Source organism: Gossypium arboreum, chromosome 12, assembly GCF_025698485.1.
Source record: "Gossypium arboreum isolate Shixiya-1 chromosome 12, ASM2569848v2, whole genome shotgun sequence".
Lineage (NCBI taxonomy): Eukaryota > Viridiplantae > Streptophyta > Magnoliopsida > Malvales > Malvaceae > Gossypium > Gossypium arboreum.
The window spans coordinates 101,637,078-101,651,003 of record NC_069081.1 but is presented as its reverse complement, the minus strand read 5'-3'; the positions used below and the strand labels follow the sequence as shown (position 1 = coordinate 101,651,003).

The 13,926-nt window shown below is 32.0% G+C and overlaps 1 protein-coding gene across 1 annotated transcript; it reads left to right on the top strand.

Annotated features, from left to right (window-relative positions):
• The first annotated feature begins 12,136 nt into the window (after positions 1-12,136).
• On the top strand, positions 12,137-13,427 carry LOC108476986 (probable methyltransferase At1g27930). Its single transcript, XM_017779382.2, has one exon. It carries the CDS (start codon positions 12,357-12,359, stop codon positions 13,227-13,229), a length of 873 nt encoding a protein of 290 aa, XP_017634871.1. The 5' UTR covers positions 12,137-12,356; the 3' UTR covers positions 13,230-13,427.
• Positions 13,428-13,926: the final 499 nt, after the last annotated feature.

The following is a 13,926-nucleotide window of genomic DNA, read 5'->3' as shown; positions in this document are numbered from 1 at the left end:
AAATATGTTCATGACTATTAAGGTGGTTGCTGAAACTTATTTTTGACACTTGATTGTTGCTTCTAAGTCCTTCAAAATTAAAATTTTGTTTAAAAATAATAATATTTTCGTGGTTATGAGTACAGCTTAAGACGTGACTACCTGAGTAACCAGGGTAGAGTGCTTAGGTTGTCATCCTATTTTGCGTCAAAAGGTTGTGTGACGTGTTAGGTAAAACTCCACTAACCGGAATTAATTTTTAAGAATATGTTGGGCTGAGTAACCGGGGTGAGGTGTTTGGCTGTCATCTCTCTTCGCGTCAAAATGTTCAATATGTTCTTAAGAAAAATGAAAAGTTAGGAGTATGTTGGGCTGAGTAACCGGGGTGGGATGCTTTGCTGTCATCTCTCTTCGCGTCAAAGGGTTCAATATATTCCTAAGTAAAAATAAATAAATTTAATTTAATTTTAAAAAAAGAAAAAAAATATATTAATAAAATGTGGGGACTAAAGGTAGAAACGAATAGTGTGTCTTAATAGGTTTAGTAAATTACCTAATTTTCATGAAATAATCCAAGTCGATCTTAATTTTTGTGTGTGTTAATTGGAATACTTTTTTAATTTTACTTAAAGTAAGCTAAGGGTTCTCTTTATTTTTCATATGCATTTTGACTAATTTTTATAAAACTTTGGAGTAGTATTTTTCAGGATTTAATTTTCACAGTGGACACGAATCATACTTGAGGGTAAGGATGGGCTAAGTAGGGGGAATTTGATAATACTCTAGAACGACATATTTTATGTGCTAATTGCATGTTTATTTTGAGTATGATCCTACTAATTTGGGTTATTTTATGGTTTTTATCTTTTAGGGACTAAATTGAAGGCAAAAGTAAATTTAAAGGCGAAAAGCGTCAATTTGGAGATAAATGTGCCAACATGCAAAGTAGGAGAAAAGTTGTGCCGAAAATGCAAAGTGTGGAAGACTTTTGGGGCAAAAATACAAAAGAAGAAATTTTATAGCACAAGACTCTATTTAATGTTTAATTATATTAGGATAATTATTAAGGATAATTATTTAGATTTAAATTTAGAATTTATTTTTATTTATCTTTAATTATCTTTATTTATTTGTATTTATTTTTTAGAATTTAATTAGTAATAAGCTAGGTTTCTTAGTACTATAAATAGGGGATGAAGTGACACAAATTTGATGCGTCTTTTGCTGTAAACACTCTCTCCCCTATAAATTTAGTCTTTTTTTCTTTCCATATTTTCTTTCAATAAAAATTCCTTTTCCATTATTTTTTGTTTTCCCCCAAAAATCATTAGCCACTAAATCTAATCTAGCCGAAGGTTTTCGAAATTCCCCAAAAAGGTTCATGAGGCTTAGAATCCGCGCTTAGCCTTCTCAACAGGGTATTCATTGCTTCTCCACATTACGGGGCTGATGCTTCCGTCCATGTCCCTTAATAGGTGATATTTTCAACTTGTGCAATGAACGGCCGCTTTGTACGTTTTGGGAAGGTTGCACAGTCGGTTCATTGACTTTCTGCGTTAGAGGTTGGGGAGTCCAAGAGACAAAATGACGTGGTATTCGCCATTGAGAAGTGATGATCTAGCAGAAGATAGTCCCACAAAAGCGATTATTGGCTAGAGTCAGGTTCCGCCAAATCTTAAGTCTAAATTCTTGGAGCTGGTGGTCGTAGGCGTCCTCTTCCACTATAACTGACTTTTTCACTATAACTGGCTTATTCTACTTGAGAAGGGTCACTTAAAAGCTAATGATTGAACCCAAGGCGAATCGAGACAACTGGAGGCTAGAAATCCACCATAAGAAATTTTTTTTTAAACTTTATTTTTACTTTTAATTTCTGAAATTTCAATTGAACTTTTAATTTTATTTTTATTTTATTTCGCTCCCAGATCAAAACTTTAAAAATCTATTTTTTTTTATTTTTATTTTTTTCAAGAAGCAGGTTTTCTTGGGCACAATTCTACCTAGGATTTCGATAAACAAGCATACGTGCAATCCGGTTCCTAAGGATTCAATCCTACTTCCTCTTTACTGTTCTTTTTCATTATTTTAGGAAATAGGATATTTTTTGTGCTCTCAACGACCGCATCAAGTTTCCTCCACAAGAAACCTTAATTGCAAAAATGTGATCTTGACTTTCTCCAAATTTTCTTTTAAAACCTTCACCTTCTTCGTTTAAGATGAACTCAAATATTTTAGGAGTAAAATTTGAAAAATCTCATGGTAGTCAAAATCAAGTAATTCAACCACACATTCAAGCTCAATATGTTAGGCAAGAGACATAAATTTTGATTCTTTCTGGTTTGTGCTTTCATAAATTGATTTCAATTCATAACCTATTAAGTAGTAAATTGAATAAGATAATAATGTTGCCTTGTCTAATGAATGGTAAGTACATTTTATGAGTTGATGACTTTTGAAATGTTGTGAATATGTAACTATATGATTTCATGTTGTGATAAGATGAAAAATCATGAGAAATTGATAAATGAAATGAATGTTATAAGAAAATGTAATTCAATAGATAAATTATATGTGAAAGCATGTATATTAGTTTTATGAATGCCTTATAAAATAGTCTCAGATAGAGTTACGAGTATAGTTGGCATGCCATAGGATTTGTTATATCAGAGTCATTATTAGTGCTAGCTGCATATCATTTCGATAGTTCTCTAGAGCACTAAGTGTTTGTGAGAATGTATCATTAGCACTAGGTGCATTTATATTTGATTGTTTTCCCTTGAGCATCATATGTCCGTGTGAACATATCATTAGCTCCTGTCCATGAGTGTATATTGGTGTGATAGTGGATAATCCATGTATTTTTCATTAAATTTGCATTCATTTAATAAGAGTTATATTATAAGTACCATAAAATTTTAACTACAAAAAGTGACTTGTAAATGAACTATGCTAATGAATTGTGTTTGAAAACGTTAACTGAATACAAGTGAATACGAGATGATTGATAGCATGTGAAAGATCATGAATATTACATATTAAGAGCCTCAAGGGCTAAAGATATAATTAAACAAATTGAAATATTCGATTCGTGCAATTTTTATATAAATATGGATATGAAAATGTCATATACTTGAAAATGAGATTGAGATAACAATGATGTTTTTGGGTTTTTATATTGATACTTCAGATTGTGATACAAAGATTAGGAGACGTAATAAAATGTTAATATAAGGTACACCAACCTAATGAGAAGATCATATGAAAGAACTAAAGTAATGAATTATGAAAGAATGCTCATTTATAAAAACTTGTTTATAAATGAAATTATAATAAGTTTACTTAATTTGTATATGTATTGTTATTAGCACCATTGAGCTTTTTTACTCAACATGTGGATTTGTTTGTTTTCGTGCATAAGTGGCGATTAGGTCCTGTAGACTTGAGTAGATCGATGACATCCAAGACTTACTTCTCACCTCAACAATTTTTGTACCATATTTTGAATATTAAGTTTGAGTTGGCATGTACCTAGTGATGATGGTAGTTGTTGGTGTAACATGCTAAACCTGACCATACATTAGGATCCGAGAGTGGTGTATCACTACTTGTCAAGAAACTAACTTAAAAACATTTCAGTGAAAGCTTTGAATAATTCTTACAATTTATATATGTAAAACATATTTTTACTATTAATTTTCTAAGGTGAAAGAAATATCATCACTTCGAAATTAATATACTAGTCAAATGGTGTAATAACTCAAATATGGTAACTTTATAAACAGATTGTATTGGATTAAACCCAAGTTTTAGTGCTTCATAAAGTTCTCATTTATCAGAGTCTTAATAAAAAGAAGTTCATTATATACATCATTTTCAAAATACACTTAAGTGTCACCCTTATTAGACATGCATGATACAGACACAAAACAGTCAGCTCACAACCTTAACAGCTCTTTGGCGTAGTCTTGAACAAAGTCATCCTTCTATCAGCAATCCGTAAAAAGGAAAAAGGAATAACAAAGTAAGTTCATTTGAACTTAGTAAGTTCCAAAGACAAATCATACAATACATTACTTAGAATATTAATTGAACCTTTCTTAAGATCACACACGTATTACACAGAGTACGCCCACTAGTGTATACAGAACACAGACAGACTCAGTACGCTAACTCATCTCACTTTGGCGTATACTGTACATCAATTTAATATAACTTATACAAAACCATCTTCATGCTAGCCACACACCCAGAATACTAAATCAGAAGCATATCTTTCATACTTGTTCACATTCATTCTCCCCTCAACTCCCTATATCACTTTTATTCAAAACAATTGTTTTATCGTGATCTGCCAATCTGATTTGCAATATATCTGCCCTACCAAAGGTTACACAAACAAATCTCCACTTCTTATTCATTACATATCGTATCGTATCATTTCATACATATCAGAAGCAGATGGTAGTGACGTAAGCATGAAAAATGACACTTATTTCACATCTCAGACAGACTGCACTCAGACTGATGACTTTAGACAATCATTACTCATACAAAAAATTTTCATCCATTACTCACTCTCACACATTTCATCCTTTAAAAGAAAAAAAAATAGTTACCTTACATGAAATATAAAATAAAGAAACTACAACAGATGAAAGTAAGAAGGAACTTATCAAAAACTCTAACACAAATCTATAAAGCATGTCCCTTTCACTTATCAGTTGGACCTTCGTTATCTTCTTGAGCTAAAATTTAGATAATTAAACATATCAGATCATCAATATATCAAATTTGATCATGCATGAAAAAATCACAACACTTATACCAGAACCAGGAAATTTCCTTCCTTACACGATTCTAACATTTATGCGTGCAAAACAAAAAACACGTAAATGACATAAAGAATAATATAGGATTTATCAGTAATTATCAGTAAGCTGGTACTAACATATAAGTTAGCTGAATACTGCGAACCTTAATTCAAAGAAGTTTTATTAACTTACATTTTCAAAGAGTTGTAAAGAAAAATCGAAAAAGAAGAAGAAAACGTAAAGGTGCTCAGAGACAAGGATTAGTGGAAAAATCAGATAATTTCACTAACTCTCTTAATGCCTATGATTAAGTGCTCTTAAATTAATTTAGGTCTTATTATCTATAATAGTTCAGTTCCATTCAATCTAAATCTCAATTCAAATAACCAAATTATCATACTTAAATAATAAACAAATCTAAATAACTACTATAACACCCTTAACCCTATCTGTCGTCAAAATAGGGTTTTAGAGCATTACCGAAACTTTCAAAACATTTTACAAATAATTTATCTAAATTACTTTTCATTATCTGAGATCATTCGTAATGTCCCTTAAATGGACCCTCGAGGTCAATTACGAGCATTAGAATCGAGTCCGGACTTAATCGGGAACTCTAAGAATTTTTTGTGACATTTCAAAAATTTTCCAAGTTACAGGGCTCACACACCTATGTAGTCTAAGGGACACGCCCGTGTGACCCTTGGACATGCTCGTGTTAGAGGCCGTGTTCGACCTCGTGTAACTTTCTGACTTATGCACATGGCCATGCCACACGCCTGTGTGCTAGGCCGTGTGATTAATTAATTCATTTCAAAATTAAGTGTAGGATTCACACGGTCAAGACACACGCCCGTGTTCTAGGCGTGTAGCACAGACGGCTGAGATACACACCCATGTGCTCAATTCTATGCATTTTGTTTTTTAAAAATTAAGGTGCAGGGGACACATGGCCTAACTACACACCCATGTACCTAGCCGTGTGTCACAAACGGTCTAGGCACACGCCCGTTTATCTGCTCGTGTAGACAAAATAAAGCCATTCCTAACTTCATTTCTCACTTAAAATCACACCCATGACCTGCACTTGAATCACACATCCAAATACCAACCAGTTCAAGCATTCAAATCAAGCAAATTCCATGCATACATGTCTACAATCTCACCTTAGTTTAATCCATGTATTAATCATGATTTGATCAACTACTTAACATATATGTAGCTGCCATAGTTGGACATTACAAGTATATTTAAACAAATCATTACTAGCCATTTCAATGACTAGATTACAAGTATCATTTACATTTATATGCCAATATGGCCAATATATCCTATACATGCCATTACAACCATAATAGATTTACCATAATATACCGATATGGGCCGAAGGATAGTGTGAGTGATGTCCGTCGAGCTCCCAATCCAATGAGCTTCTGATTTACTCTAAAACAGGGAAATAAAACTAAGTAAGCATAAAATGCTTAGTAAGTTCGTACAATATAGTACTTAACTTACCATTCATTCTATTTTGAGGTAACTATGTAAGGCATAATCAATCAATTTGATCTCAAGCCCTACACACATTCTCGTTGCCCTTGTTAGTCATATATTCCATATTAACATCAAAACATATATGGGCTCAACAACATTCAAGTTTCCAAGCAACATGCATAGTTCATCTCATTATTTCAAGTATAATTTCATAATAGTTCATTTCGAGTTCAGATCATTTCACATCAGAACTTTACTTATATTACTCAGAACATCAAGGTCATGATTAGTACACTCAAGGTTACAAGTCTATAATTAAGAATGAACATATATTTATCAAATAAAGACCATGTACAAATATCATTGTCTCTTGTTTTCATATATCATATGTCATGTATCATCATTTACTTGTATTTCAGCCAGATACGTGTAATAACTCATTTTGTATTGGTATCTTTTCATATCAAGATTTTTACCTGTTGAATTTATCTAAATATCGATGGTTACACAGGCAGTACACTCGAGGTGTACAAATCAGAATCCGTCAATTCATGTCCAATGGTACCCATAGGGTACTAGAGTACACTCTCGAGCCACACATGTATACGACAGGATTACCAGTTCAGGTTAAATCCTTTTTATGACATATGCTCTAAAGAGCTTGATCTGGATTACCCATTCAGGCTAAATCCAATTCATAACATATGCTCGAGAGGATTTATATCAGGATTACCCGTCCGGGCTAAATCCTTCCATAAATGAGGCCAATAGGATTATCCGTCTGAGCTAAATCCCGTCAGCAACAAATGCATGACCTCATTCATTTCGAGAAATCACATATCCATCGATATTCATTTATTCAACGAGATTTAACATTTTCAAGCATTTCCCGGCATGTAATTGTTTCATACATCTATAACATTCATATAATTTAAATGATTACATTCCACATTCGTTTCAAGCATAAAAGTGACATTTTTCTCGTTTATCCTTTATCGGGCATTTTTGTTAATCGAGCTTTGTCAGTTATATTTTCAACGACATATACATATATGATATTTATATAATTCACAAACACAAAACTTAATTCAAGCATAAAAACATATAAAATTTAGTTACACGAACTTACCTCAATAATTGTTCGTGTACGAAAAATCTACTAATCCTACTTTTTCCTCTTTTCCTAGTTCTAGCTCTAAATTTGGTCTATCTGAATCTATACGAGTAAATTTGACATCAATTTATCATATTTTATATTGAAGTGGACTCAATTTTTATCCTAGGCAAAATTACCATTTTACCCCTAACTTTTCCATAAATTCCCATTTCATCCCTAGGCTCCGAAAATGAAATTTATGCAATTTACTCTCTACTCCAAGCCTAACCAAAATTTATATACTACATTTACAGCACATACATTTCAAAAATTTCAAAATTTTTCATGGGTTTTATCACTTTTTCATTTTAGTCCCTAAATCAAGTTTTCATCAAAAATTATCTATCAACAACCTTTCATTTTCTAACACAAATTTCATATTTTTAGCATATTCATCCATGACCCAAATTTATTTCTTTGATAACTTTTCAAATTAATCCCCCAAATAGATATATTAGACTATTCCGGTTTCAAAAATATAAAAATTACTAAAAACGAAGCTTGAGTACTTACCCAAATAAGCTTGATAAGTCTTATTCCTCTCTCCTAGGGTTTCCATAGAAATATTTGGGGAAGATGATATGAAATTTTTTTCTTTTTCTTTTAATTAAATTGTCATTTAATAACTTTTCACCTTTCCAATTTAGTCTTTAGCCTTTTTTTTTTTTTCCATGGACGAGTCATACCCAAATATCTACATACTTTCTTTAATAGTCTAATTACCATATAAGGACCTTAATTTTTGAATTCCATAACTATTTGATCCTTCTAGCTACTAGAATCCAACTTTTGCATTTTATGCGATTTGGTCTTTCCCGTAATTAAACACATAATCAGTAAAATTTTCTTATCAAAATTTTCACATAACATTTCTAATATAATATGGATCATATAATAAGATAAAAATAAATTTTATTTTCGGCTCGGCTTTGTGGTCCCGAAACCACTATTCCGATTTCACCAAAATTGGGTTGTTACAACTACGAACTTACTGAGTTCGCCAAAAGCATCTGAGTTAGGCAAATACTAAACAGAAGAGTCCGCCAAACTACAGAATATGCCAAAACAAAGAGTTTTTCAAACGACGAATACACATATAATCCTATTCTTAGTCAAAATAAGCATGTTACTTACTCACATATATCCTTATTTTACCAAAAACATATCAGACAGTGACTAGATATAAACGCTTCTCTGGGTAGGCTGTATACAAACTTGTTCTAAGACTTCATATAGACCTACAGATCGTGGACTCAATTTTCCCTTCTGACCAAACCTGATAATCCTCTTTCAAGGAGAAACCTTTAAAAATATTTTATCACCAACTTCAAAAGAGATCTCCTTCATTTTCAGATCAACATAAGCTTTTCAACGATTCTGTGCAACTTTCAAATAACTACGAATAACAAAGACTTTTTCTTCTATTTCACGCACTAATTTAAGACCTACAAATTTTCTTTCACCAAGTTCCATCCAACATGCAGGCATTTTACATATTCTACCATATAGGGCTTCAAATGGAGACATATTCAAACTAATATGATAAATGTTGTTGTAAGCAAATTCAACCAAAAGAACATACCTTTCCCAATTCAGCCCAAAATTAATTACACGTCTTCTTAACATATCCTCCAAAACTTGAATAACTCTTTCAGATTGACCATTTGTCTGAGGATGAAACGTAATACTGAATTGTAATTTAACGTAATACTGAATTGTAATTTACTTCCCAATTACCCCTGTAATTGTTTCCAAAATCTTGAAGTAAACCTTGGATCCCTATCTAAAACTATGGAAGATGGGATTCCATGTAGGTGTACTATCTTAGAAATATAAAGCTCAACCAAATTTTATAGAGAATAAGTAGTGTTCACTGAAGAGGTATGCATGGGCCGGGCCGGGCCGAGTTCAACTAAAAATTTAGGCACGTTTGCTAGGCCCGGCCCAAAAAATGGGTCTAAAATTTTGCCCAAGCCTGACTCAGATAAAAATGTTAAAACTTGGGCCTAACCCGGCCTTCCCATATTTTTATATTATTTTAAAAATATTTATAATACATCAAAAATACTAAAAACATCAAAATAAATATTTCCTAACAAATTGAAAATAAATTTTAGAAAATATGTATACTTAAATAACACTAAGATAGATGCAACTTAACAAGCAAATGTCTCTAAAATAATAATAAAATTAACAAATGTCTTTAAAATAATAACAAAATTAACAATAAAATAAGTTTTATACAATATCCAAACAATAACAACAAAATAGTAGCAACATAATAGTAAAATGATAGCAAAATAGGGAGAAAACAATAAGAAAATAATATTAGAAAACAAAAAATATAGATTTTTTTGTCCTTTAGTGAATTCGACCTGGGCCAAAAATACCTTACTTGAGGCCTAGCCCGTTTTTTAAACGGGCCTTATTTTTTTGTCCAAGCCCATTTTTCGAGCCTATATTTTTGTCTAAACCCTCCCACATTTCAGGCGGGCCTTCAGGCTGGGCCGAGTGGCCCGACCGATGAACATGCCTAGTTCACTGGTAGAAAATGAACTGACTTAGTAAGCCGATCTATTATCACCCAAACTGTGAGTATTTAGTACATTGGCAGTGTATTTTTTTATTCTACAAGCAGCCTTAAAAATTAACATATGTATCTTTTTTTAAAAATATGTATTCTTTAAATATTTTACTATACCCCTATAGGAAACTTGTTAATCCCCTAATACTACTTGTGGTGTCTAAAACCCCACTAGCAATGTACTAAATATTTTTTTTAGACTCCACAATCAGAGTTAAGGTATTGATAAGTGTCCTATAAGGATATAGTAAAATATTAAAAAATAATGTTTAAAAAAAGACAGATGACAATTTTTTAAGGCTGCTTGTACAATAAAAAAGTACATTGTTAGTATACCAAATATTAACCCTATTAAAAAATTAAAAAGGAAAGAAAAACTTATCAAAATTTGGGCTTTGTAGCTAAAAACTAGGTTCAGATGAGTTTTTTCAACGAGTTCTTGAATTTCCTGTCATTGGGGTTTTTTGGTGAAGAACAAAAGAGATGAAAATATCATTATAAGGTTTTTTACAAACTTAAGGAAATAATATTTAATTTTTTTTAGATTTTAGTTAAAATTGTCAATTGTCACAAAATGATTAGTTAATAATTTTTTAAAAGTATGTGGTAATTTAGGTAAGGAGTATAGGTTGAGCACCACCTCGGATATCATAATATAGTTTAAGTAACATTTATGATAAAAAAACCTTTAAATATCAACTTAGGAAACGGGTATAACTTAAAATATCATTTTATAATTTAAGCCTAAAATACTCAAATATTTTCTCTCATTAATTTTAATTGGTGTGCCAAATTTTGGTTTTAGAAAAATAGATGAAAACACCCACTAGCTATGGTAAAATAAAAACTTTTATTTATGACCATTTCATTTAAAAAAATTATTAGTAAAATTTAATTGAAAATATATAAAATAGAAACACTTAAAAATTGAGAATAATATTTTTATTTTTTATTCTGTTAAAATTAACCATCAATCTCATAAAGAGAAATAAAACTGTAAAAAAGAAAAGAGATCAAATTACGCAAATTGTAAATGTTGAGGGTTATAAATGTTGATGATTAAATTTGATATCATGTCAATTTTAAAAGCTATCGTCGTTAGGTAACTGGTGATTAAAAAACGATAAAATTAAATAATTGGGTGACCATCTTATAACTTTTCATAGTTGAATGATTAAAAAGAAATTCACTAATAGTTATATGAACATTAATGTAATTTACTCTTTGTATAATTGTATTTTATAATTTAAACAGATTTTTATATTATTGATTCTTATAACTTTAAATGTGAATCTTCAATCTTGTAACATTTGCATGTTTAGTTAAAATGACATTAATTGTAATTTTAGCTATTTTTGGACATCAACCTTTGTTATTTTTTCAATCTGTTATTTCTAACAAATTTAATAAATAAATTGAAGGTTTCAATTTTCTTTTATTTCAAAAGGTTTTAATCTTTCAATCTTTTGTATGTTTGTTCATGAGAAGTTTTTCTACTGAATTTATTTTTTAAATAATTACATTTATTTTCTTTAAATTAAGAGTTATTTTTTAATTTAATGTATTATTTATTTATTTTATTATTTTTAATTATCTTATTGAGTTATTTAAGTAATAAATTATATATCATTAAAAATATTTCACATATAAAGTTTCATATCATTCCCATTAACTTTTTAACAATATTTTTATTAAATTGGTTAGAAAAACAAATTGAAAAAATAATAAAAATTAATGGTAAAAAATACTCAAAAATACAACAAAATATTCAAAACTTAGGCCATTATTTAAGTAGGTTGTAGTGAATGAAATCAAAATTTGAAAAAGAAAAAAAGGGAAGGAAAAAACAAAAGTGTGGTCCCCACAGAAGTACATCATCCAATGAGGAAATGCTACGTTGTGAGACACGATAAGACTTAAAACAGATATTCTTTAAAGAACATGATTGCCACTCCCTAGGAGGTATGAGCCTGGTAATAACCTTTTCTTCAAATGTAGATTTCTTCTTTTTCTAATAACTACAACTATTCACAATCTTTTTCTGGATGATTAATCAATAAATAATATCAAGGGTTTACTTAATTAATTACAAGTTTTTTTTTTTTTGGTATATAAATTAAAAATATTGGGAAATGTTCTTTTACGGTCCAATACAAAAATAAATTCACTCGTTATCACTTTATTTGCCAAAAACCTGGTCCGCTCTTTCTCTTCTTCTTCTTCTTCTTCTTCTTTTATATAACCAAAGTAAGGCCGATTTTAAACCGGCTATTTCCTTTTGATGGTAGTATTTCTTGTTTCATTTAATCAGATTATCAAGTGAGAAAACGGGAGAATGAAAAGAGAAGATACAATTAGGAATGGGCATTTCCTCGCCGATAGGAGATGGTTTTTCCCCATCGTTATCACCGGCCTTATAGCCGGTGCGATTGTTACTTCCAGCTTCATAAAAGCCGCCGATTACTCGCTGCTATGCTCCGTCGCCAACACCAGATCACCCCAGGGCGTTGGTAAAGGGTCGGCCACGCCGATCCAACTCCAAGCTATCATCCACTACGCCACATCACGCATCACACCGCAACAAAACTTCAGGGAGATCTCCGTTACCTTTGATGTCCTCAAGAAACGTTCTCCTTGTAATTTCCTCGTCTTTGGTCTCGGCTACGATTCCATGATGTGGACTTCGCTTAATCCCAATGGCAACACTATATTCCTGGAAGAGGATCCCAAATGGGTCCAGACCGTGCTCAAAGACGCGCCAGTCCTCCACGCCCACCCCGTCAAGTACCGTACGCAGCTCAAGGAAGCCGACGCTCTGCTCTCCCATTACCGCTCCGAACCCAGCTGTTTTCCCTCCAAAGCTTACTTACGAGGCAACGACAAGTGCAAGCTTGCCTTGAGGGGCTTTCCCGATGAGTTCTACGATACGGAGTGGGATTTAATAATGATCGACGCGCCGCGCGGATATTTCCCGGAGGCACCAGGAAGGATGGCTGCAATATTCTCGGCGGCGGTCATGGCGAGGAACAGGAAAGGGTCCGGCGTAACGCACGTGTTCTTGCACGACGTGGATCGGTGGGTGGAAAAGGTCTTCGCCGAGGAGTTTTTATGTAGAAAATACTTGGTTAAAAGTGTCGGTAGACTCTGGCATTTTGAGATTCCTTCCGCTGCTAACATGAGCAGCCACGGCGGCGCTCAGTTTTGCTAAAATGCGCTCCGTTCAGTCATGCTAGTGTGTGTCAGAACTCACTCATAAATGATATATTTTGGAATAGTGATAATTTTTCGTTTTACTGAATTAAGGGTTTTCTTTTATATTATAAATAAAAATCAAGGATGGGTTTTATTATTGTTGTTGTTGAATGATTATTAATTGAGATAGGTGGTGGCGCTTTGTTGGAAGAAAGTGGCTTTGGTTGCAGAGGCGGTGGTAAGGTGAATTATTTTATTTATCTCGCATCTATGTGGTTAAATTGTGTCAATTGAAGTGCCCCTGCTCATTTGTCCTCTTCTGGGTTTTTTACTATAATAATATGAAAAAAAAAAAATAAAAATGGATGTCTTTAAGATTATATACGAAAATAAGATTATATACGAAAATGAGTTATTAGAAGTGATGGAGGGTGGTGCATAGGCGGCACCACCCTGACACAATTTCAGTTAAAAAAAATATTTTCAGTTAAAAAAAAAAGAGTAAGACGAAAAAATAATAATAATAAAATATGGGTGGAGGTACTCCACAGGCGGCACCAGTGGTGCCTTTTTCACAACTATGACTCATTTCGATATATATTCACCCTACCCTCCTCTATTCGACTACCAGATTGAAAAAAAAAAATTTATAGAAGAAGAAGATAGAAAGAAAGAAAGGAGAAGAAGAAAGAAAAGAAAAGGTAATTTTGTTG

Excerpts from the sequence above, each read along its gene's own strand:
- LOC108476986 (XM_017779382.2), top strand. The coding sequence starts at position 12,357 with ATGAAAAGAGAAGATACAATTAGGAATGGGCATTTCCTCGCCGATAGG.